Genomic DNA, 25,824 nt, shown 5'->3' on the forward strand with positions numbered 1-25,824 from the left:
ATTGGTTGTGTGTTGCATTAGATGGGTATTTATGTAAATTAATGTCGCGATTTTACGAGGCGAAGGTTGTCATGTATTGTGAAACCATAATGTTAACTAGTAATTGTTTTTGATTACCAACGAACAACTCATTCCGTCTCTAATAAAATCTTATAAATATCCCTAATTTTTATGTCATGAATGTCAAGAGAAAAAAAAATACAAAATAACGATAGTTTATTAAAATGTATTAAAAGATGCCTAAATCCCAAATTCGAAGAATTTTAAAGAATCTAGTATCTAATCAGAGATTAGGAAAATGTACAGATAGAGCCGGAGATCCGATCCTTGACGAGGAGGGTGAAAACAAAAGGGTATGGGATTTCAGTGTAGTAAAGCCTTCTTTTCACAGACGAAAGAGCCAAAACCCGAAGTTCATGTTTTTTTCCGTATCTTCAATGTAGCTAACCTAACCTAATTGACCATTAGTATCCTTTTATCAACACCGCCATATTTATTTACAATGAACAAAAAAAAACCGAAGATGTACGATCGGGCGTTTGGCTCTCTCGTCTGTGAAAAGAAGGTTTCCCCAGTGCACTACACGTACAAATATGGCAGCCGTTTGTTTACAAATGTGCCAGCTGTACCTCCATTAGAGATTAAATTGTAGAAAAATCTCAAATCTTTTGATTACATTTGTATTATACAGATTCTTTTAGGAATAATTTATATTTATAAACATATTACCTAATAACATTTTTTTCTAATTTTCTTTCTAACGTTTTAACTACAATTGTTAATAAAACAGGCTAAAATTATGATACACAAATTTTAAAAAACGTTCGACGTATTGGTATGTGAAAATCAGATAAAATGGGGACAAAATGATTTCTCATCAGACGGGTTATGTTCCATTTGTATCCTTTCTTATTCTCACTTCCTGATATTTTTCGGAACAAAACGTATATATATATTTTTGTTTTTGCTGTATTGTTGGTGAAAGTAAGAATCATTTGTGACTGATTTTAGATGGAAAAAAAAAAGGAATTGTAACCATAGTGGGAGTGATATCTCTGTTAACGTGTGTACTCCTTGGGAACACTTCTTATGTTTTATTTTGAAAATCAGTGCGCTAAACTTTAATGCGCAATGGTTTTGATGTGTTGATAGTAATTTTTTAATGTTTTTAATTCGGTACTAAGATACCATTTTAATAAGACTGGAGTGAATTTCCGATGGCATCCAAAAGTTAGTGTCACTTTTAGGAAATGTCTAGAATTATAACTTTACAGGTTATAAACTCAAGTAGAACTTATTTTAAAAGTGTAATAATACTGGACATGTACGGGGCAAGTCGGCCAATATATATGTAAACGGTAATTGTAAAGGGTTGGTTGTTTTTAAATAGAAAAAAAGGGTTTGTCTGTAAAGTCGGTTTTAATTTTCAAATATTATTTACAGTTTTTGCAAATTTAATTTAGATAATTTGTTTAAATATAATCACGAAACAATTAGTTTAAAAGCCCGGTAAATATGTACAGTCGCGGTAGATGCAAAAAAAAAATGCTAAAAATCTGAAAATACTTTTATTCTGTGCCCTTTCACTTCCTCTTTTCAAATCAACCGGCGGAGGTAAGAAATTCCAAATACTTTAGGAGATATCGAATTTTTGGTAAATCTGTATTGTACGGATTAGCGCCAAAAAAAATCGTACAAATATGAAATAACTTTCATTATATGCTATCTTACGTCCTCTTTTCAGAACCGCCTGCGGAGATAAAAAATTCCAATTACTTTTGGAGATATCCAATTTTTTAATATTCATTTTGTGGCAATTTTTTTTTAAAAAAAAATTAAAAATCCGAAAATACCTTTATTCTGTGCTCTTTAACTTCCTCTTTTCATTAAACCCGGCGGAGATCAGAAATTCCAAATACTTTAGGAGATATTGAATTTTTTAATTTTCATGTTGTGCACTGATGCGGCGTTAAGCGGGAAGCCTACGATTCACACATCTTTCTGGACATACCCGAATACTCACGTTGGCAAGCCTTCTTTTCTTATAATTAGCAAGAAGTAATTAAAAATACTTTAAAACATTGTAGATGGTTGGTTATATTAGGTAAGTATAGCTACATTAAAAAAACTGTAAAATCATTTTATGGTTGCTTAGCAAATAACATTTTAATATGTAGCTATCCAGCGCTAGGAAACAGTTTACATGATTTCACAGTATTTTTAATGTAGCTATCCTAACCAAATCAACCATACACAATGTTTTGAAGTATTTATAATGTAGCTAACATAACCTAATTGACCATTAGTTTTCATGAGTTGCATATTTATTTACAATAAACAAAAAAAAAAACCGAAGATGCATGATTGGGCGTTTGCCTCTCGTCTGTTGAAAGAAGGCTTGCCGACGTGAGTATTCGGGTATGTCCAGAAGGATGAGTGAATCGTAGGCTTCCCGCGTTCACCATTGTTGCTTGTTTACAAGTATTATTTTTTTTTTTTCGCGACGTAGTTGAACTACATCACGTAAAAAGAAAATTACGTGAGTTCCTACTGTTCATCCTTTTTCCCGGTTTGTTAGGTCAGGTCAGCTACATTATAAATACTTTAAAACTAAACAACCATTAAAATTAATTTTTATTATTTTTAATGTCCGTTCAGTTTCAAAGTATTTATACTGTAGCTGACCTGACCTAATCTACCTTTGTCCCGTTTTGTTAGGTCAGGTCAGTTACATTATAAATACTTAAAACTATACAAGTAAATTTAATTGATATTATTTTTAATTTCCGTTTATTTTGAAGTATTTATCATGTAACTAACCTTACCTAATGGAAAATTTCTGTTATTTAGGCATTCACGCACACACGGCAAAATATAAAATGGCGTCTGTTGAATGATTACATAGGGCTTGTATTGCAAAATAAGAATGGCGATATCTCCAAAAGTAATTGGAATTTTTAATCTCCGCAGGCGGTTTTGAAAAGAGGGCGTAAAAGAGCATATAATGAAAGTTATTTCATATTTGTACGATTTTTTTTAGCGCTAATCCGTACAATACAGATTTACCGAATTTTTAAATTTCATCATATGTAGAGTCGCGGTAGATGCCAAAAAAAATGCTAAAAATCTGAAAATACTTTTATTCTGTGCTCTTTCACTTCCTCTTTTCAAATCAACCGGCGGAGGTAAGAAATTCCAAATACTTTAGGAGATATCAAATTTTTTAATTTTCATCACAATACCTGCGTAGTATGCGGCGATCACCATTGTTTCTTGTCATAGATAATAAGGTTTCTTGTTTACGAGTATCATGTTTCTTATTGGACAATTTTGTCACGTGACTGTTCCGTGATTGGCCAGTATTCAAATTATCCAATAGGTGATTATTTATTCCGTGATTGGTCAGTATTCAAATGAACCATTTATTGTACAATACGATGTTTAATTAATCGGTCAACTTCTGCCGTGAACGACTACATCATTTCCTTATAGTGGCAAAGGAAATGTACCCGCCTCCAACTTAGGTGAGTTTTTAACGTTTCTAATTTTAAAGTATTATTCTTTTATTTGGATATTGTTGCGCAAGTAATAAGTAAAAAAAAATTACGTGAGTTGTTAATGTTCATCATTTGTCCGGGTTTTGTTAGGTCAGGTCAGTTACATTATAAATAATTTAAAACTAAAGAACCATTAAATTAAATTCACATTATTTTTAATGTCCACTTAGTTTGAAAGTATTTATAATGTAACTGACCTGACCTAATCGACCATTTTATTTATTACGCATTCACTAACACAGGTCAAAATAAAAAATGGCGACGTTCGAAGGGTTAAACGGGCGTTGTATTGCTAAATTAAAAAATTCGATATCTCATAAAGTATTTGGAATTTCTTATCTCCGCCGGTTGATTTGAAAAGAGGAAGTGAAAGAGCATAGAATAAAAGTATTTTCGGATTGTTAGCATTTTTTCCGCATGAATACGCAGGTATTGTGATGAAAATTAAAAAATTTGATATCTCCGAAAGTAGTTGGAATTTCTTATCTCCGCCGGTTGATTTGAAAAGAGGAGGTGAAAGAGCACAGAATAAAAGTGTTTTCGGATTTTTATCATTTTATTTTGGCATTTACCGCGACTGTACATATTTACCAAAAGCCCGCCTCAACCTGTTTGATATTATAGAAGATTTTCTCGCACGGTGGTTGGCCGGTTCTTACTTGCTCGGCTCAGGTGGAACGTGGAAAAGTTAGGAAATTTTTATATTCAAAAATATGTAGCAACCGTAGTAAATAGCACAGATTTGTAAAAACACTGATTAATATACTTTTTTCTTTAATAATACCATATCAAATTTCCTATGTAAGTTATATTTACTAGAATGGTTTAATTGTAGGCCCAATTATTTTAATAGGTAAATATGTAGTTGGGCGGTATTTGCGGAAAAAAAATGTTAAAAATCCAAAAATACCTTTATTTTATGCTCTTCAACGTCCTCTTTTCATTAAAAGTGGCGGCGGTAAGAAATTCCAAATAATTTAGGAGATAACGAATTTTTAAATTTCATAATATGTAGTTGAGCTGTATTTGCGAAAAAAAATGTTAAAAATCCGAAAATACCTTTATTGTATGCTCTTCAACTTCCTCTTTTCATTAAAAGCGGCGGAGATAAGAAATTCCAAATACTTTAGGAGATATCGAATTTTTTAATTTTGCAATACAAGACCTGTGGAACCATTCGAGCGACGCCATTTTTATTTTGCCGTGTGTTCGTGAATACGTGAATCGTCAATGCGTAATTAATAAAATGGTTGATTAGGTCAGGTCAGTTACATTATTAATACTTTGAAACTAAGCCGACATTAAAAATAATGTGCATTAATTTTAATTATTCTTTAGTTTTAAATTAATTTATAATGTAACTGACCTTACCTAACAAACCCGTAACAAAGGATGCACAGTAACAACTCACGTAAATTTTTTTTGTTACTTATTACTTGCGCAACAATATCAAAATAACAAATAAGACTTTAAAATTAGAAACGTTAAAAACTCACCTAAGTTGGAGGTGGTAATTAAACACCGTTTTAAACAATAAATGAACTAAATAATCACGTATTGGTTCGTTTGAATTCTGGCCTATCACGAACAATCACGTGACATCATTATCCAATAAAAAAAGTAGATACTCGTACGTAAACAAGAAACAATGATAAAGGCCACATCAATGCACTGGTATTGTGATGAAATTTAAAAATTTGATATCTCCTAAAGTATTTGGAATTTCTTATCTTCGCCGCTTTTAATGAAAAGAGGAAGTTGAAGAGCATATAATACAGGTATTTTTGGATTTTTAACATTTTTTTTTCGCAAATACCGCTCAACTACATATGATGAAATTTTAAAATTCGATATCTCCTAAAGTATTTGGAATTTCTTACCTCCGCCGCTTTTAATGAAAAGAGGAAGTTGAATAGCATACAATAAAGGTATTTTCGGATTTTTAACATTTTTTTTCGCAAATACCGCCCAACTACATATTTACCTTTTAATAAGTTTCCCAACAATATTTACTAGTTTGTAATAGGTATTTAGGATTTGTATTATTTTGCTTGATTTTATAGCCTTTCACCACTAGGAAGTTTTTCAGTATATGTATACTGTGATTCAAATACACACATTACCGAGACTTTTGTTAATTTAATAACTATTTTAATATTTTTTTTAATTGGCTAACTAGACCATACCAACCTTTATCATCACGAAACAGGGGAAACAGTATTACTTGGCCTTCGTGAATGAATCGGTGAACTACAGCTACGCACACAAATGATACACAATTTAGGAACACAAGAAAAAATATTTCCAAAATCTTGTCTATAAATTAATTTCATAATATGCTTGCATTAACAATGGTTGGTATAGATATGTGTCAGTGAATGGTGAATTTAGTGAAATAATCAAATACCTAATTGTTTCGTATCACTTATATTAACATGATAAAAAGCACATCCTAAAACCACAATACAACATTTTATTATAAATTGTAAATTCACAAACTTAATATAAGTTTCCTTACCACTTGTTGCTAAGGCCACATTCGAGATACTGACCGTAGATGATTAAGCGGAAACCTAAATTTCACAGTAGGTTATGCATATTAGATTAGATCAAATATGTTTGCTGGTAATTGGGCTTTCGCCTGGTGGCGAGGAGTCCTCCCATTTCACTCACTTCCTCCTCCCCTCCTTTAGTCTTCTCCTCAGATCCCTTGTATCTCTTGCCTATAGCATTCCTTCATCCAGCCCATTCCTGTCCTCCCAAGGAAAGGTTTCCTGCCCCTTTCTGTTCACCTCCATTCCCTCTGGAGCTTCCACCCATCAATTATTCAGCAAAATGCTTTAAATTAAAACTGCCAAATAAAGAAATTAAAAATAGGTATGTACTTAAAATCACAAAATATAAAACAACGAAACTGGTAAGATAAAGGTGAAAAGGTTATTATGAATTCAAAAATATATTATATTAGTTTTTACTTTTAGTAGCAATTGAGTCTTTGCATAAAATTTAAAAACTTTTGAAAATTATTTAAGTTTAAAGGAAACGATACTGTGTTCAAATTACAAAGATTTTTTAACTAAGTAAAATTATTTAGTTAATTTATCAGTCAAAGCAGCCTTGACTAAAAATGGATTGTGATTGGTCCACATCATTAACCGGTGTGGGAACTTCTTTTCCCGTCCTGTTGCAACCTTGTATTATTGATAATAACAACTCCATGGCATAACTGTGGCAGTAGTATTTTAAGGAATTGCCAAATTTCAGACAAGTTTTTTCCCCCGAAAATAGTATTATTTATGTTTTATTATTTCTAATATGTTTTAAGAATTGTCATGGTTAGGTAACGTACTTGGTTTGTTTTTCGGTATGAATTGTATTTTGTGTTAGCCAAACATGTATTTTCAGAATTAGTTTTCAAAAGAGCCTTATACATCACATTTAACAAATAAAGAATACTCATGTTTGTTATCTATGGAATGTGAGTAGCCACAGTACACATGTGGGATCCTATATAGAGGCTCAATTTCTTTCTGAAGCCTCTACCTCAAGTCCTTTCCTCTTATCACACCCAGTATCTTTCCCTCAATCCTATTCCTCTCCCTCCCCATCCTCACTACAGTATGATTGATGCAATATGAAGGGATATTGGGTGATAAATGGAGCCGATTCTCTAAAGATTGGGTTAGAATAGGGATGATTTAAACATGGAATAGAAAACTACATAGAACCCTGAGAAAACTCCATCAATCATAGGAGTGCAATTGAATACCTTTGTTCAAAACCATTTATAAATCATTTTGGCATTGCCTCAAACCATTAATTAGAAAAGACTGACCAGTAATACAACCTTACATCATGCTTTGTGGAATCCATCTGCTAATTCTATGATATGTTATATATATTTTTTTACACTTGAAATTTTCTGATTATGTATAATTTTTTTTATTGACAGGATTTCGTATGGCAGTGATTCAGTTGGCTGTAGGGGCCAATAAGACTGAAAACATTAAAAGAGCAGTAAACTTTGTGAAGGTGGCAAAGGAAAATGGGTCCACTGTGGTAGCACTGCCAGAGTGTTTCAATTCTCCGTACGGCACAAGTAGGTAATAAACTATGTTAATGTTTTTTCATGTGAGATTGTGTGTAATCTTATATTCTGTGTTATACATAAGAATTGCAAACTTAAACAGAGACTTAACTGTGTGGTGTATTTGGATATACATTTTACAACAGGCACAATCTACAACTACTGTTTCTATATTTGGATGCCGGAAGTGTTATGTGTACTAAAATAACTTAAAATAGTTATCACCCCATACGTTTTAATAGAACTACTGCAGAGTTTACACAAGAGTTAGTAAAAGTATAAACTGTGACAAGTCACAAATTGTGTCTGGCTAAGACGACGACTGTTCCTGCACATAACGAAAAACACTCACAGAACATTCCGATGACTGTTGCAGGTAGCTGGGTGTGAAACTGTTAACAATTACGCAATTATTCAAAGACTGATACTAGTTGAGTTGAAATAAAATAATTTTAAATGGATTTTGAAATTTATTCTTCTCACGTCGCAAATTTATATGTTGCACAATCTGTAAAAGGACAACCCTTTCTTGTTGGTGGCTACTCACAGTCCTGTGCCTTCACAAAATAATATTGGTCGAGACCTCATCTATGTACAAAATAACATGAGAACTAAGTCCCAGTAGACACATGGACCACTCAGGCCTGCGTCGCACATCTGGGGCCTACCAGTTCTAGTTAAAGGTCCGAAATATAAAAAGCCAAGGTTATATCAAATTAGTTGCAACATGACCGTGACCCCAGATGTTAAATTCTCTGCCCTTACAATATCATGTGTTTCTTGAGCTGCAAAACGGTGTGACCGCTCAGCTCAGCACAGCACTTGAACAACTGACGAGTCTACACGCAACTGCATACCACCCCAAGGGGAAGTGGCATGTTCATGGCCTCACTGACCAATCACATCACAGATCTCACAAGGACACAACAGTACACATATTTCTTGGCCTTTGCATTGAAGCTTTTCCTACAAAATTTACAACATGAAAAGTCACAAAGTTTTTTCTGATGGGCTGCACCCAGTGAACATTCCACTGCATTTCTGCGAAGTTATGCACTTACATTCTGCTTTTCCCAACAATGCGCTTCTTGGAGACAAGACAAGTAACTTGTGGTGCCAGGGTGTCACGCCTCTGTCTTTCTATCTTTCTTTCCTTCTTTCACAGAAACCTCTGTCCTAGGTTCTAGAAATTTCACTAACAGACTGTGAAAAACACATGTAAAATAATTATTTAAAATTTATTTATACTTGTACGATGCACAGCAACAGTCTTAAGATCTTTTTGATGTGCAAAACAAAACAAACAAGAAAAATTTACAGGAGACAATACAATACAGGAAAACAAACTCATAGGCCCTACATGCAAGTGGGCAAAACCCGCAGGTAAGCACCACAAGCATTCAAGCACTGTTAACAAGACTAACAAGGACAAGTACAAAAAAAAACACCAAGACAAGGAATTTTTATACAGTACAAAACGTGAGAGACAAAGAAATACAAGCAATAATGTTAGATAACTAACAAGTATTTGTTTGAACTAACTGATCAATTTAATTTATGAACAGTTAACTTAACATATTGTTGACCAGATTATCAAATTTATTAGGTGGATATAAGTCTAAATAATATCTTTTTTTTTTTTTTAACAAATACATAAGGTAGACGTTAATAGACTATTGAATTGTGGAGTTATAATTTTAAATTGTGTATCACCATTCACAAAGTTTGGGTGACTTTATATTGCAGTTTTTCTGAGCTAAAATATTTTTAATTATTTCATTTTATAATTTTCACAAATTCTGGTTTTCTGGATTAAAAAAATCTTAGGTGATGTCAAATGATTAAATAAAATAATTTAAATAATATTTAAAATAAAACTATGATTTTTAATTTTATGAGAAATATTTCAGAATATTTTCCTGAGTATGCTGAGACAATATCATCTGGTGAAACATGCCAGGCCCTCTCAAAAGCGGCCAAGGAAAATGGCATTTATTTGATTGGAGGATCAATACCAGAGAAAGATGGTGACAAAATTTACAACACGTGCACGGTGTGGAATCCAGACGGAATACTTATTGGTGCGCACAGAAAGGTATATGCCAATTGCTTACTGCTTTTTAAGTATTCCACAGTTTTGTTTTATTGAATATAATTTTCAACTAACAATCCTTTTCCAAGGGCTGAAGTTTCAAGTTAATTGGGCTGTGATGCCAAATAATTAATCTAGAGATAATTAAACCCAACTCACTGACAATGATTCTTTAAGTACTGTATTTTTTTCTTTAAGAGCTGAGCCTGTGAATAAAAAAAAAAATTGCAGAATTGAAAATGTCATAGGAACTTTGAACCTTTTGTAAAACATAAATTTTGTCTTGAGGAAAGCTATTGTCAGTTTTGCTTTAAATCTAAGCCACTTGCGTACATTTTCCGACTTACGTTAAATATAAATTGGGCATCAGAATACTGGGTTTGCAAAGAAGTATTAATGCTGTCATCAAAAATCTTCTGTGGTATGAACTAGTGTGATGCCAGACAGAATTTTTGCCATTTATTAATTTGGATCTAAGATTTTTCATTTTAAGGTCATTCCAATTGAATTGTTTAAACCAGTTGCTTGACCATTCTTTAGGGAAAAAAAATTTTGTGTGATGACTTTTAACATTTTAAAACTCCAAATTACCATTATTTTAATGTTATCAGTGCAGGGTTTTACATAGTGGCCATATTTGTTTAACAGGACTCTGTATTGCATTTTAAAGTGTTAGCCCTTATTTGTTGTATCAAAATGAGTGAAATCAATTTATTCAGAAAGAAATGAACTATATTATGAGTGCTATAGATTTTTTTTTATCTTAATACATCCCTAAAGGGTGATATGGGTGGTTACAATACTGTATGCACTAGCAACCAGCAGTCTGGTGTGCAGCACAGTGGATGGTTGGTTGGTTGTGGTACATTTACATGTTTTGCTTTGGGTGATTAGCGCAGTGTTGACTGTTAGTGAGTTCGGTGCTGCGATTACAAATTTCACAAACAGGTGGCAGAAATGGCTGGTATGCACATGGTGTACAGGGTGGCAAGGGGAATTTCAGCAGAAGCAGTGTGCATATACATAGGGGTGCTTTCACAACAGAAGTTATAATGAATAGGAAGACCTTGGTACAGCTTAACCAGCGACAGCCTGGGAGCTTCACGTCACGAAGGTTGCTGTAAACGTCTTGCGCCTCGCTCGTCACCTGCTTTCCCCGGAGTTATAGTCATTGCGTTGCGATCGCAAGTCCTCTCAGCCAGTCGGGTGGTGCCTGGATGCACGCAAAATTCCAGTTTGTGTGCTGCTGTTCACGCCTGGAACGTACGTTCCTTGACAAAATTTGCTTGTTTCTGCATTTCCTGCCACCCATTAACACTTGGAGTACCATTCTCGAGTATAGCTCGGGCACCACAAAAGTAACTGGTAGACCGAGCCCGAGTTTAACTCTGGGTGCCATTCACATGGTGTCTGCTGGTCCACCAACATGTATGCCTCGGGTTTGGTAGCTGGGCTATCGCCTCGGAGACAAGTGCACTAGGACGGTGCGACTGCAGAGGACGAGTGAGTGGTGCGAGGCTGAGTGTTGGGACCGAGGTGCGAGGTGTGAGACGAGCGGTAGAGCCCAGCTCCAGTGGGGATAATGAACTCTGAACTGATCGAAGGAGTGATTCATTTGTGGACAGACATTTTAAGTGTTGTAATTTAATTAACAGTGTAAATATTAATAATAAATAAAACTATTTAATTAATTGGGCTATCCTTTGCGAGCCTGTTTTCCCACTTGTAACAATATTTTCCTTTTTTCCGTTAAGAAAATTAATGTTAAAAAAATTGTTATCGCCCCTTTCTTAATTTGCAATTACCTACTTAGTGAGTTAAATAATTATATTTTTTATGTTGCATAGCTCTTTAGTGTCATCATTTTATCATTTCTTTGTCAGGGTTTTTAAAAAAAATTTTCCCCTTGGTGTGTTTTCTTTTGTTTCTTTTTTCATTGTTTTCATGTACTTGTGTTTTGGTATTTTGGCTACCATCTAAGGTTACCAGCCATAAGTAGGCATGTAACTAATTATAAAAAAAAATATATACAAAATTTAAAAAATGCCTTTTATATTTTACTTATTTCATTTTTCTAATAATAGCTCTTATTATATTATGTAAGTTTATGTTGAGAGAATAGAGATGACAAACTGCAGGATTTGTCTCATTAAGAAGAGTTGTATTTGTTCAAAGTTTGCTACTAAAAACTTAATTGGTTGCAATGTTATTCAGACATTTTTAGAAATTAATATATTTTTTTAAATTAATTTTCTTACTATTTAAAATATATGCCTATTTATATGAATATAGAGAACACATGTGTAGGCCTGTATAGCGTTAATCATAGTGAGCTTCCAAAAAAATTAAAATGTGCAATAATATTTTATATTAAAGATGTTACATTGAAAAATATAATTTTTGTGTACTCAATAATTCAGCTAAGAAGCATGTTACTGAATGCTGCCAGGAAGTATCACTTTGGTCACAGCATGCTTATATACCATGTACTGCAAACTAAATGAGAAGTGCTATAGACTTTAGAAACCTGTAGCTGTTTGCTGCGTTTCTTCACTTTGGACTAGGGAATTTTTACCTATTGTTTTGTATATTTATTGCTTTTGTGTGTACCTTTATGTTTCCAGGTGATTATACACATTGGTGTTACTTTTTTTATCTGTTTTTAGTGAATTTATAAGCTTAATAAATTGAGCCATAATTTTGCTAAATTGTTTTCTCTCTTAAAATTAGCATGTTCTGTAAATTAGTGCAAGAAAAGTCACAGATGCTCTGTCACAAGTGAGAAACATGGCAGACATTGCCACTTCATTTTGTCACGCTCCATTTTTATGTAGTCACCCTTCATTGCCTGTCGATGAGATGCTATGCCCATTCATTCATTATTCATTCATTCCATTCATTAATGACATTAATTTAACCCACACAAACTATAGTCAACTTTTAAGTTTGTTTGCTATCTAAGTTATCTCAGTTTTACTGAAGTGCTTGATTTAATATACTAACATCATTTGCTACTTGTTAGTAAACTCTTCAAACCCTAATTTTTGCTGCCAATCCAAAGTGCTTTTTTTTTTAAATCTCACTGTACCTGTGTTATTCTTTAGGTTCATTTGTTTGATATTGACATCCCCGGTGGTGTGAAATTCAAAGAGTCTGAGATTCTCAGTCCAGGAGACAAATTTACAACTTTCAACACAGACGTTTGTAAAATAGGAATTGGAATCTGTTATGATATTCGTTTTCAAGAAATGGCTTGTATATATAAAAATCAAGGTAATGTATGTAATAATTAGTTTTAAAATATTTATATAATAATACAGTACGCATGGTGTCCATTTAAGTTTAAAAATCACACACAGTTACATCTGAGGCAGCATCAATATTCGGGAGGGTGGTGGTAAGTTTGGTTTACTTGCTCAAGGAGAAAATTTATATCTAATTATACTGAAGAGTGGATGATGTGGGATGGAATAGAAGGGAGACTGTCATATTTTGCAAAACCTTTTTTTCTTCCCTTTCTCTCTTAGAGTAACTGTGAATCTCATTATGTAAACATACCACACTGCAAGGTGTTGGTATCAAATCAGTGACTCATAAGTAGGAGTGTGATGCAACTGTGGAAATACTGCTACAGTAGTAATAGTGCAACCATTTTGTAAGTATGTACCTGCATTACTACCACTTTAATATAAATGTCAATAATTTGCATAGTTTACTAAATAGTCGTGTTACCAACCCCGCGAATTGTAATTCAAGGACAAGAAAGGAGTAAAACTACAAACTACGTATTAAAAGTAGAAACAAATAGTTTGTTGATTCAAGGAAAGTTATTTATTAAATTGCACGTAGCTATGCATATCAAATTGTAAATAAAATTCATATTTTTCATTGAAACTTTGTCTTTTAGGTCATTACAAATAATTTCATTCATACATATTTTTAAAAATTAATAATTATTGGCAGTAATATTTGTACATTTGTTTTTTCACGGGAGCATTGGCAATTTCATGCTATGAATTGTAGTTTGTTACTAGTGTTTTCTCCACTTTAACTATCACTGCTTGAGGAATGCATGTTCACTGATACGATAAGCTACACTAGGAATATGTGATCTGTAACACAGCTGAAGTATAACTGATTGTGTAAGCAAAGTGAAGGAAGCGATGACATGTTAGAACTTGTTATAACGTGTCACTTGGGAGACACACACACATTCAGATGCGTGCGCAGAGATGCAGACACACAGATATACAGATATGCAGGCACAGAGAGCAGACATGCAGACACGGACAGACAGACACACACATTTCAACCCTTAACTTGTACAGGGAAGATATCCTCACAATTATAAGGTAACCATTGTAAGTGCGGAAATGCTTAGACTTCTACCTTATACTTTATACTTCTACGTTATGTTTGGGAGGATATCCTTGTTTTATGAATAAAACGTAATGATACTGGTGGGTTTGTTACTAGTTTCAAGATGAGTGGGTGCCACCTTAAACTAACAATGGGCATGAACATTTGTCTGGAAAATACCTCAGAATTTAATATAGCACACTTTTATTATTGAAAATTATTCCTAATATCTTAAATTTGATTTTATACTCAAGTCTCCACATTTTAATCAAAAGCTTGGGGTCTTAAACCACCCCCCCTACTTTGTCACTGCACACTAACTCTCCTGTGTAAAAATAACAGGTTCAACATACAGCATGTTTATTTTAGTACATGCTCATTAGTCCTTCATTGTTCATACACTGTGTACACAGTAAAACCTGCGTAAATGGCAGCAAAACCATCTTAGTGTGTGCTATTTTAAAGCTTTTGCTGATGTAGCTTTGTACTTTTTTGTTCAGGTTGTGATGTCCTCGTATACCCAGGAGCATTCAACATGACCACGGGTCCGTTACACTGGGAGCTCTTGCAGAGAAGCCGTGCTGTTGACAACCAAGTGTTTGTGGCTACTGTGGCTCCTGCTCAAGACAAGACTGCTGACTACGTTAGCTGGGGACATTCAGCAGTTGTTGACCCCTGGGGAAAACTCATTTCTAAAACTGAGTTTGCAGAAGATGTTATTTATGCCGATATTGGTAAGAAATATACAATTTCATTCTTTTTTATATTTTATGTTAATCTTAATGCTGGCTGCAACTATTAAAAAATATGGTTAGTGATGGTTTAAGACCCAACTTGAATGTTATAAGCACTGAGTCTGTAGCCTTGTGGTTTGGAGTCCTGTCGCCTTAAGCCTCTGTGCATAACCTTGTGACGCGCAAAAATATCAGATCAAACAGAACATGAGCTCTCAGTTGGTATTATCCCAAGTTGTTTAAAATCCCATTATGGCAATACTTTGTTGAGTAATATTTCTTTACATTAGTATAGTGTGAAAGAACAGTATGGAGCAGTATACTACGATTCTTATTTGTAAGTTGTTTTAAGAATTTGTGAATAATAGGAAAATTCTTCTGTTCACTGACTAGTGTTATGCACAATCAAAGGATGTAGAGCATTTGAAATTTGTGCAAGTAAAGTTTTTTCTTGAACACACAATAGCTGTATTGCAACCTATGAACCAAAGCTTCATAAAAGCCTTAAAGCCGAAGTTCCTTAGTAGTCTTTTTTAGGTTGCTGCAAAGACTTGAAAGCGTCCAGCAAAGTTTTAAGTTGCCTCTGCTCGACGCCACCTCAGTGCTGATAATGGCATGGCCTTTTCAAGAAGGCTAAGTTAACAACTGCATCAACATCATGTTAGCAGGATGTTGGTGACGCTGATGAAACGAACGATGACACACAGTCACGACTTCAGGACAAACTTACCACAATCACCACCAGCAGATGATGTCCTACCACCCTGTGGAGAGATCTAGATGAACTTTGTATGAAATTCAGTCAGTCTATGCACAAGAGGAAGAAGAGAGTGAATCCACTGCAGAAGAACACACAGTCCTATCCCAAAATGTCACAAAGCCATGCAGTTCTTGGACAATTTCAACCTCTTCCTTGGAGGCACACTTGATGTTCCAGAGTCAGTCATGAGGAACCTATTCACCTTAAGTTGGTGTGGAAAAAAAAACTGAAAGCAATACCATCAATCCGTGTAGGATTTATTGCTCTTTATTTTTTGAACATCGTTACTACTTAACACATGAAAATAAAACTTTTTTTATTAACCCTTTGAATATTTTTCCTGCTTATTAATTTGGTTTGGTTTTTCCAGTATTTTCTTGAGTTTGTTTTACAATGGTTATTTGAAATGACTTAAGTGTGTGCAGGTTTTTTTTTTTTTTTTTTTTTAAAGTTTGTCGCAGAACTATATGTTGTAAATACATTGTTTAGAATATTTGTGACAAAATATTTCCTCACAAATAAAGGTGCGACCACATTTTTTCTCGTGTGTTTGATGACACTAAAGGTTTGTTCAGTATTCATGTTTTGTTACGTCAGCAGTTCCAAATTTTATTTTAGTTGCTCACAAAAACGGTTGAGTATAGGGTAGCACAAAAAGACGACAATTTTCATTACTTTTTACAGTTAGAGTAATTATTAGCCTTTAAAAACCACATTATTTCTTCCCATCACCAACATTTATTGGAAATAAGAGTGTTATTTTTTCCATTAAATAATTTTATTTCAATGACAAGATTTGCAGTGCTTTGTAGAACTTTTTTGGCTTAGGCATTACGCAGATGCGTAGTTTTTCATCATACATTGTTTCTTTATTATTTCAAAAAACTACTGGTTTAGCTGCAACTTCAAAGGCATATACCAGTCTTGGGAAGGACTTTAGACCATAAGTATTTTTACATGATACACCTGCAGCCAAAGTTTGTCAGTCGTATTCAGGCACTGTGCGTGCGTGTGCATGTGTGCACAGCATACATGTGTGTGTGTGCATGCATGCGCTTGTGTGTTTGTGAGAGTTTCTGAAATATGTTTACAGTATCTTATTTTTATGTGTATTTATGAGGTATAAATGTCATTTAATGGATACATTTAACAACAAATCAGTTATGAAACCCTTATTGTATGTTTCTATCATGTCTATATTTTTGTTGCAGATCTAAAAGTTTTAGGAGATATAAGACGTCAAATACCAATTTCAAACCAAAGAAGAACAGATTTATATGAAACAGTGAACAAATCAAGCTGATTTTTTTATCTTGGTCAAGAAATGTCTTGGGGGTATGTGGAAGAGAATGAATATTTTGCTTAACATTTTATATTGGTGAATATTGATATGGTTGATATATATTGTATAAATAACCAAGTTTATTATTGTAGTGCATAGTTTGATTTATTTCAAAATAAAGATCTTCCTCTCCTTTTGTATTAAAATGTAGGCATGAAAAAAAAATGAATTTTTTCTTAAGTTAATATATGTATGACTGAATTTTAAGATATTTAGACTTATAAATGAAATTGTGTAAAATGTGGTCATTTTACCTACTGCATTGTGCAAAAGTCATGTTTACAAGACTTGCACAATAACATAATATGTAGATGTTCAAATGAAATAACATTTTATTTAATACTCAACATGTTCCAAGGAAAAAAATTTACATGATTGCCATGAATAATATCAATTATTGAAAAACCAAATAGCAACTTGGCCATAAAAAGGGGCTTTAAAGGCTCTGTCATAAGATCAAACTTTCAATTCCAACCCCCTCCAATAAACTTGGTCGGATGAAGTTGGAGGGTTATGATAACACTGAAAAATCACTTGCACAGCCATGTTTGTTTGATAAGTTCAATGGTTTGGGTTTTCATCAAATATATTAAGTATAGGACGGATTATAAAATTTGTTAGTTCAACGGATTTGTACGCAGAAAAAACGGCAATGGTGGACGTTTCCATATGAGCGGATCTTGAAATGGTGTTTAAATGGGAGTTTAAAGATAAAATAATGTTACATGAATGTTGCCTGTTAAATATTTCTCTGTAAATCATAAGTAATGTGTGTTATGAAAAAGTAATTTATAAAGAATCATAAGATATTTAAAATGACATCCAGCACTGTGATGAATTAATTTAATTTTACAATATAAAATAAAATTATTGAAAAGTTTGAGCAAACTCAATCTAATAATAATCTTAGATAGTGTGTCAGGGTTTAAAATATTTTTGAGGTTACCTGTAAAAAAATTTTTGGTAGTGAAAATTGGAAGCCATATTTTGACCAATTGACCTTGAAATTTTGTTTACAAATATGTTTAATTTATTAATAAATTGTTAATATTTCAATAGTTAGTATATTACATTAAAATTGTTTTCTAGAATTAGGTACTATTATTATTTTAGGTAAAAATGTAAATTAAAATATGAGTGAATTTATTGTTTTTCCATCGCTAATTGCAGTTTTTTTGTTTTATTTTAACATTTAGTCAAGACATATGCCACATTTTCTCTTAGCATAGGTACCTTGTTTGTTGAAATAATTTTTTTTTTAACTTTGCACAACAAACCACTTGCATGTCAACAGTGTTCTAGTGTTCAGTGTTCTCTGAAATTACATAAACAAGGAGCTGGAACCAATTTACTAAGCCAAGATCATGGGTACAAAGCACATGGGTGTCAGTTTTTCCTCTGGTTTGTATGCGTTTTTCGTAGTTCCCAGGAAAATAATCGTACCCTGATCCTTACAAGTAACTACTAAGTGGAAAATAATAAAATTCCAGAAAATTCTTGTAGCAGTACCTATACGAAACACCATAACATGCAAGTCTATCTTTGATGTGTGATTTTTAGCCTGAAAAATCTGAAACCAGAAACATTATTGAGCGTAATTAACAGTTATTTTACAGGTCTGTACACTTTATATTAGTAAAATAGTGAACCAGAACTTTAGATGTACTCCAATATTAATTTGTATAAATGTGTGTAAGCATTTATAACTTATGTAAAATTTTAAAAATAGTGATTACTACCCTTTTTACAAACAATAAATGGTTGTTAAAGAATAAGTTAGACATTTTCAAATTAACAATTAACTTACATCTTAATTATAAAATTTAGATTTAAAAAAAATAGTATAAAATTTAAGATAGTTTAAACTTGCTGTACAGTATGTCTCAGTTATTAGTAGCTAAATGATGATGATGGGTCGTTTTGCCCATCACTGTGTGTGGTGAGCACAGACAATGCCAGTGATGACAGCCGTGATGTCCCTATGCTAATGGTAAAATAGTCCAGTTCCATGGGTAAACATTACACAAACAACTCGTAATTAGGTATTGTAGAATTAAAAAAAAATGGCATGGTATGAGCTCTTGTTACAAGAAACTTAACTATTAATAAATATATTTTTGGATAAAGTAACAAATTGTTACTTTTTTAATAGTCAAGATTTACATATATTAAGAAATCAGATTACAGAGTACCTCTAACTTTAAAAAACTATCTCAAACATTTTTAATGTTCTGTTATTGTTAGCCAATGCAGAATGGAATTCCAATTTTTCATGGTTTCTACTACCGGATAATTTGGGAATTGTACGTGAGTTTCACAAGCTGGAAAAAAAAATGGGAATTGTCCAGGATTTTAGCCTAGTTTCAAGGATTTTTTTTCTTTACTATTGTGGTTTCTAATTTGTTTTCACATTTCAATATTTTTCAGTAATACAGAAGCCTTCGCATGGACCGATAAGAAATTTGTCAGTTGCTTTATCAAAGTCCAACTATGAACTGATGATCTTTAGCCTCTAAACACATCAGACTTTTAGTCTGTACTTTGAGTCAGGGGAAGATAAAGTGTGCTGGTGATACTGTATTTTATCTCTCGCTCCCCCGATTTTAGTTTCATCAGTGTCAAGTAATTCACTCTGTTATTTACCTATCAGTGCTTGGTAGTTGTTAACATTTTTCTGAAGGATGCATTCCTTATGTCACCTATCTGTTGAAGCAGGTTTTAAACACTATCATCATTATTACTTATTGATTTCGTTTACACCTGCCCCACAAAATAACGCTGTTTAATTTGCGTGGTTTTTAAGTGTTTGTTGAAGCAGGTTTTAAACACTAGTACCATCATTGTTACTTATTGATTTCGTTTACACCTCCCCACAAAATAACACTGTTTAATTTGTGTGGTTTTTAAGTGTTGCCAACTTCATACTGAGAAAATCCTTGAAAAAAGCATAAACATCTCATTAAATATATACGTACTCCACCATATACAGCAAAGTTAACAAGCAGTGTTGCCAAAATTATTTTAATAAATTCCTTGAAAAAAGGCACAGGTAAATTTCTCAATGATATGAAACATTTTTGCAATATATTGTCACGCTGTAAAATTTTACGTGAAGAGTTTATTGAACTTTGTTTTGCGCAGTGGTGCTTTGTGAGCCCGCTTAAGTGCTTGATGCTTGCTTACGACACTTGGGTGTTGTTTTTTTGTCTTCGCGGCGCGATAGATTGCTAATGCTCTCTGTTTTTCTGGGGCGGTGGCGTGATTTGCCGACCGCGGCCTGGCCAGCTGCGGGCAGTTTCGACATTGTGGCTTGGAATCTCCGGGAGCGTTGGCCGCCCTGTTTTGTTTCCGCTGCGTTGCTGTCTCTGCGCAGGCGCGCTGGCCTGTCGCGCTGGTGTCTGTGTTGCAATCTGGTGGAAGGAATGCGAGTCTGGCATGGCCGGTGGAGAGGGGATAGCGTCGGTTGGCCGCATGGCGGATGTGTTGTGAAATCGCGGCCGGGGTTTTTGCTGTCGCGTAGAGTGTTCTCGACGTGATGACAATGTGAGGGGGAATTAATAAATGGGTCACCCTGGGTGCGCCCGGGGTGGTTCTTCTCCGTGAGGTGTTTGAGGACTGTCGAACCCTCCCCCCCCCCCCCCCCCCGGCTGGTAGCTGTGTGCTGCCGTCCGGAGAAGGTGTTGTAAGTAATGGCGAACTCGTAATTCTCCTTCACCTAGTGTCTATCCTTGAGTCAAGTAAAGCATGTAGGTGTATTTCAAATTGTGTTAGGATGGCATCACTTTTTTTGTTTCTTTCCAGGAGGGCAGGCAGTTTGTAATCCAGTAATGTTAAATTTATTTTGTTAATTTAGCCTAAGGATGGGTCGAGGTGTTTGTAAACATTACTCATTTAATTTTAAAAGTTAATACTCATGCTAAGAAGAGGATAAATTATTGTTTATTTATTTCAAAGTAGTATGTATTTATTTATTTATTTTATTGTGAAAAGAGCAGTTTGACATTATTTATTTATGTGTTGGTCATAGTTTACCGGAAATAAACCTGAAATTATGTGGGATGAATAATACTTTTTTTTCAGTCAACACCCTACACCCCCTGTTCCAAGGAGGTTAGACGTCCTTGTACCAGCTCTACTGCTAACCCCCTTAAGATATTTTATTATTTTTATTTTGAGTGACATTTTGCAGATCTTGACGGAATCCGAGGGCCTTCCGCCACAATATCATTTAATAAATTTATAAGTGTTAGTATTAATAAACAGCATTATATTTTTTTGAAGGTTCAGCTCTTAATAGGGGGGAGGGAAATTTCCTCCCGTTTCCTCCCCCTTGAAAATGCCACTGATTCTAACCAATGCAATCAAAAAAATTTTCTTGTATAATACAACCAGCCAAATTTTATTTCAATGTGCACTTTAGTTTTCAATTTATAAAATGTAAAAAATTGCAAATTTCTGAACACCGCCAATCATTGAAAACGACTCGCTATTCACTGCGAGTTTGACAACACATTACACATGGTTAAGCGGGCTGAAAGCAAATGTGTAGGTATCAAGAAATAAAATAACACTTTTTTTTTTAATACTTTTGAGTACAATTGTGTGTGTGTGTGTGTGTGTCTCATGACAATTTTTTTTATTATAACTGTAGCTCTCGTTGATAATCTTATAATAGTTCGGCTGTCGTTAATACTTGAAAGGCAAGCAAGTATAATTTTTGTTATTGCATATGCCTATTTTTAATCTTAACAAACTTTTTAATGTAATACTAAAATAAATGTAAAAATCCTAGATATGTAACAGCTGCGATGGTATTTAATTAGTAGTTAAGATGTTAATGTTGGGAGCCCTTTGCAGGGCCGGTGCAAGGTAAATTGGCGCCCTAGGCGAAAAACCTTATGCCCCCCCCCCCCCCCCCCCCTCCGCCAGACACCCCAAAAAAAAATTTCCTTGCCTAAAAATACTTCACGTAAGCTTAAGATTTTGTCAACAATCAAATGTAAGCAGGCTAGTGTTTTTTTTTTTTACTTTTTTACGTATTACAAATCATAAACAGGTCACCGTGGACTTTTAAATAATTACTTATATCAATATAAGCATTCCAAACTGTTACAAATTTCAATTTTCATCTAGTTTCAATAATCGTTTTAACATATGATATCAGCTGTTGTGTCGTGCTGCGCCGCCCCCAGCTACTTGGCGCCCTAGGCGGTTGCCTAGTTCGCCTATATGGTCGCGCCGGCCCTGGCCCTTTGAAGTCTCTACTCGGACTAAGCCTGCACGCGTTTCTGTTTGAGTATGCATTTGTTGTTAGTTTTATGTAGTCATATTCTATTTTTCTTGTAAATGCATACATTTGGTGAGAAGTATGGTAGTGAGCTTGCAACACGACTTTTGATCTAAACACGTCTTGTTCATGTGGTAACCAACTAATTGAGAGGCGTAAATACACTCAAAGGATTAAGTCATTTGCTGTGGCTTGATATTGTGGAAAGTTGTGTTAGAGAAATTGCTTTTAGCAAGTTTGAGCACTCTTATTTACTGATAATTTGGTATGTGAATTGTTCTCCAGCCTTTAGGTTGATATGTCACTTGAGGAGTGAGATAATGATTTTGTTTCCTCCAAGAATTTTGGAAAGTAAACATGGTTCTGTTAAACTTGTAAGTAGCTGTGTGGAGATCATTGCAAAAGGAGTTCGTTGTACAATGGTCGAACAGAGTCCAGAAATGCATTGCCCCTTGAACTTGATTGGTGTATTGCTTGTTTAATTTTTCAGGGTGTGGTCATCCTCAGGAATTATAAATATTGTTAAGATTTGAAAATTTTCATGTTTTGTATTAAAATTGAGTGTTAAGTTTCACGAGGAAAAGAGTACTGTAGAATTATACTTGTTCATTCATATAAGAGAAATGATTGGTTTAGAATGTAACAAAAAATTTTATAAGAGACTTAATAAAAATAAGACATGTTGAATGTAGCTTGAAGAACAACCTCAATAGTAATTTTTGTGTTTGTAACAAGACTATTAAAAATGTTGTTCTTCAAGTTTAGTGTGTAACAACAAGAGTATGATATATAAGCTAATGTTCTAAAATTACATTTTTTTGTGTGATACAAAAATATATTTAAAGAATATTACGCCGAATCGAACATTAGTGGTAGTTGGTCAGTGATTATTACTCTGAAAGTTGTGTATCTTTCAAAACATTAACTCCAGGGTAATATCTAGCATTTACTTCTTCATATTTAATTTGTAATCACTACGAGACCCCCTGGTTACATATTGGTTACAAATGGACTACTAATGAGATCATGAGAGAGTCCATCCAAATGGAAAAGTAGTTACCATGCAACTACTACTTCTAAAGAGGCTAGTGGCAGAGGTATTGAAAGAAATCCATGATGGTACCTCCAGCGGACACCTAGGGGTGAAGAGAACTCTAGCCAAGATCCATCAACTCTATTATAGGTTGAAGTGTTGGCAGGATGTGGAGCACTACCATTGTGAATGCACTAGTCAACAACTTCATTTGCAGATTTGGGGTACCGATGGAGCTTCACTTAGACCAAGGCCACAATATTGATTCCATGGTATTTCAGGTGTGTTGGATGATGGGAATAAATAAAACCAGAAACCTACATCTCCAGTCTGATGGCATGGTGGAGAACTCTCCAGGAACATCTTACCAAGGTTGTGGCTGATCATCAACAGGATTGGGATCGACATATCCAGTTATTCCCAATGGCATATAGAGCTGTAATCCATGACCCCACTTGACAGACCACTGCGAGTATTGTGTTTGTACAGGAATTGAGGCTGCCCTGTGACCAAGTACAGCCGTCCTTGCCTAGAGCTGACCAGCACCACTGACTACGTCAATCGTCTGGAGGAGCATATGGCACTTATACATGATCAAGCTCGTAAAACCATTTGAATTGTAACAAACTGAATGAAGATGAGGCATGACCTGAAGGCTAACTCGACCGGATATCAGGAAGGCGATCTGGTGTAGCTGTAACCCGCAGCGAAGGAAGGGCAGGTGCCCTAACTTCAAGTGGCATAGGAAGGCCACTGTGAAGTGTAGAAATGACTAAATGATGTGGTCTACTGCATCCAGAAGGACACATAAAAGTGGTACATTTGGACCAATTGTGAGAATATGATGGTAGATATGTATAACCTGTACAAGATGAACATGTTTAAGGAGGGACCAGTGTTACAAAGCATGCTATAACCAAAGCCGCGGTGAGAGTCAGGTACCTGCTGGTCTGTCAGCTGGGCCAGTGGCTCCCAGGTGGATGGCGTTGAAGCACGGCCTGCTGATGTAATGTGTGCATCTGACGATAATCCGGGTCATCGCTAACTTTCCCCCCTCTCCCCCCATGCAAGCTTTCGTATCGTCTATTGTCTACCCTGCTGCTTTCTGGAAGACTGCGGGCTTCTTAGAGGCTGCACTTTGAGTGACATGACGTCAACACATTTCTGGATGCTTCGGGCTTCGGGTTGGCCTGGGATGACGCGACATGTTACAGCCACTCCAGTCCATTCCATAAAGAGGGCCAACTGGTATAAAAGCTGTGATGCCGGCCTCCGCGGCAGTTCCAAAAGAAATTGAGTTGCGTGGAATGCGAGTTCAGTGAGGAGAGTGAAAGACCCCCTTTGCAAGCTGCGGAGCAACAGGAATGTGCATGTGTGACCAAGTAGTGCGAGACTGTATGTATGAACAGGTGAGTGGTAAGAGGTGAACCATTATTTAGCCTAGCTCCAGTTAACGTCCCGACAATGGCCTCTAAACCCATGCTCCGCACCGCTAGTACCAGATCCCGTTTTCGGAGTGCACACCTAGCCCAGCGGGAATGAGTCAGGCGAGCGCCTCGGGCGTGACCCCACTAGACTCAAATAAACTTCAGGGCACAAAACCCCGGGGGCTCGACCCCATAAAACAATAAAGGAACAAGACATTAGGATACAATTATTAATTCACAGGCATTAAACAAGTGCGCAATATCTACTCCATGCGAGCACCGCACACACGGAGTATACAAAGAACCTCATTACCAGTCACCGCGGCCACTGGCCTTAAATAAAGTGACCGTGACAATGATCGAGTCAGATTAGGAGAAATCCAACTAAAACCGTTCACAGTGAGACAATATGTTAATAAATTTACAGTTGATATACGTTTTTGGCGCCGACTCACAAAGGAGGTGAATGTTTCCCTCCCTTGCGAGGCGGCCATGATTGGCAGTCTCCAACCGCGCCGGGTCAAGACGTATGTCCGTGAATAGCCTTCATTTTTGTTCCACCGATCGTTCACTCTGTACTTGATTTAATAACCAAACCTTTTTAATTCATTGCTGCTCACGTAGACTCGGCGTGTAATTCGCGGACCCGGGTTTATCTTGACCGTTTCCTTGGCGATTCCGCACCGCATCGCGGACCATGCCATTTTCGACACTGGCCGACTCCAGCCAACTCGTTTCGTTAAGATCACCGTGCATACGCCTGCCGGCTACAACCTCACGTAAGTGTAAAATAGAATTTAGGATAATGCTCATTGAGCCCTCCTAAGACAAATAACTTTCTGCACTGGCCGTCTCCAGCGAACTAGTAATCACGTCCCCGCGAGACTGCCGCGGCAAATTTACAGTGTTATGTTAGTGTCGTGTTTTGTTTTGTAATCCGCGTGTGTAAGTGTAATGGTACAATGGCTCAGACGCCGCATCGCGCATTATCATAGCATTTGTAGCGGTTCTGTCACTGTAGTGTATTGTGTAGGGAGTACAGCGTACCCATGTGTACCACCGGGCAGGTCCATGGATTAAAAACCAATTTAATATAAACAGTGTCTACGATTATTCCACACCATTCCGTCCACCATATGGCCTAGC

At 35.2% G+C, this 25,824-nt stretch overlaps 1 protein-coding gene across 1 annotated transcript; it reads left to right on the forward strand.

Annotated features, from left to right (window-relative positions):
• The first annotated feature begins 994 nt into the window (after positions 1 to 994).
• Positions 995 to 17,020, forward strand: LOC134529814 (omega-amidase NIT2). The gene is made up of 6 exons (XM_063364282.1): positions 995 to 1,230; positions 7,510 to 7,656; positions 9,555 to 9,739; positions 12,841 to 13,009; positions 14,596 to 14,829; positions 16,801 to 17,020. The coding sequence occupies exons 1-6, from the start codon at positions 1,218 to 1,220 to the stop codon at positions 16,890 to 16,892; spliced, it is 840 nt and encodes a 279-aa protein (XP_063220352.1). The 5' UTR covers positions 995 to 1,217; the 3' UTR covers positions 16,893 to 17,020.
• The last annotated feature ends 8,804 nt before the right edge of the window (positions 17,021 to 25,824 follow it).

This window comes from Bacillus rossius, chromosome 2 (assembly GCF_032445375.1).
Source record: "Bacillus rossius redtenbacheri isolate Brsri chromosome 2, Brsri_v3, whole genome shotgun sequence".
Classification (NCBI taxonomy): domain Eukaryota; kingdom Metazoa; phylum Arthropoda; class Insecta; order Phasmatodea; family Bacillidae; genus Bacillus; species Bacillus rossius.

Bases quoted from the DNA above. Each gene is read 5' to 3' on its own strand.
- LOC134529814 (XM_063364282.1), top strand. The intron at 13,010-14,595 runs GTAATGTATGTA...TTTTTTGTTCAG, and splicing joins TTGTATATATAAAAATCAAG to GTTGTGATGTCCTCGTATAC. The intron at 14,830-16,800 runs GTAAGAAATATA...TTTTTGTTGCAG, and splicing joins TGTTATTTATGCCGATATTG to ATCTAAAAGTTTTAGGAGAT.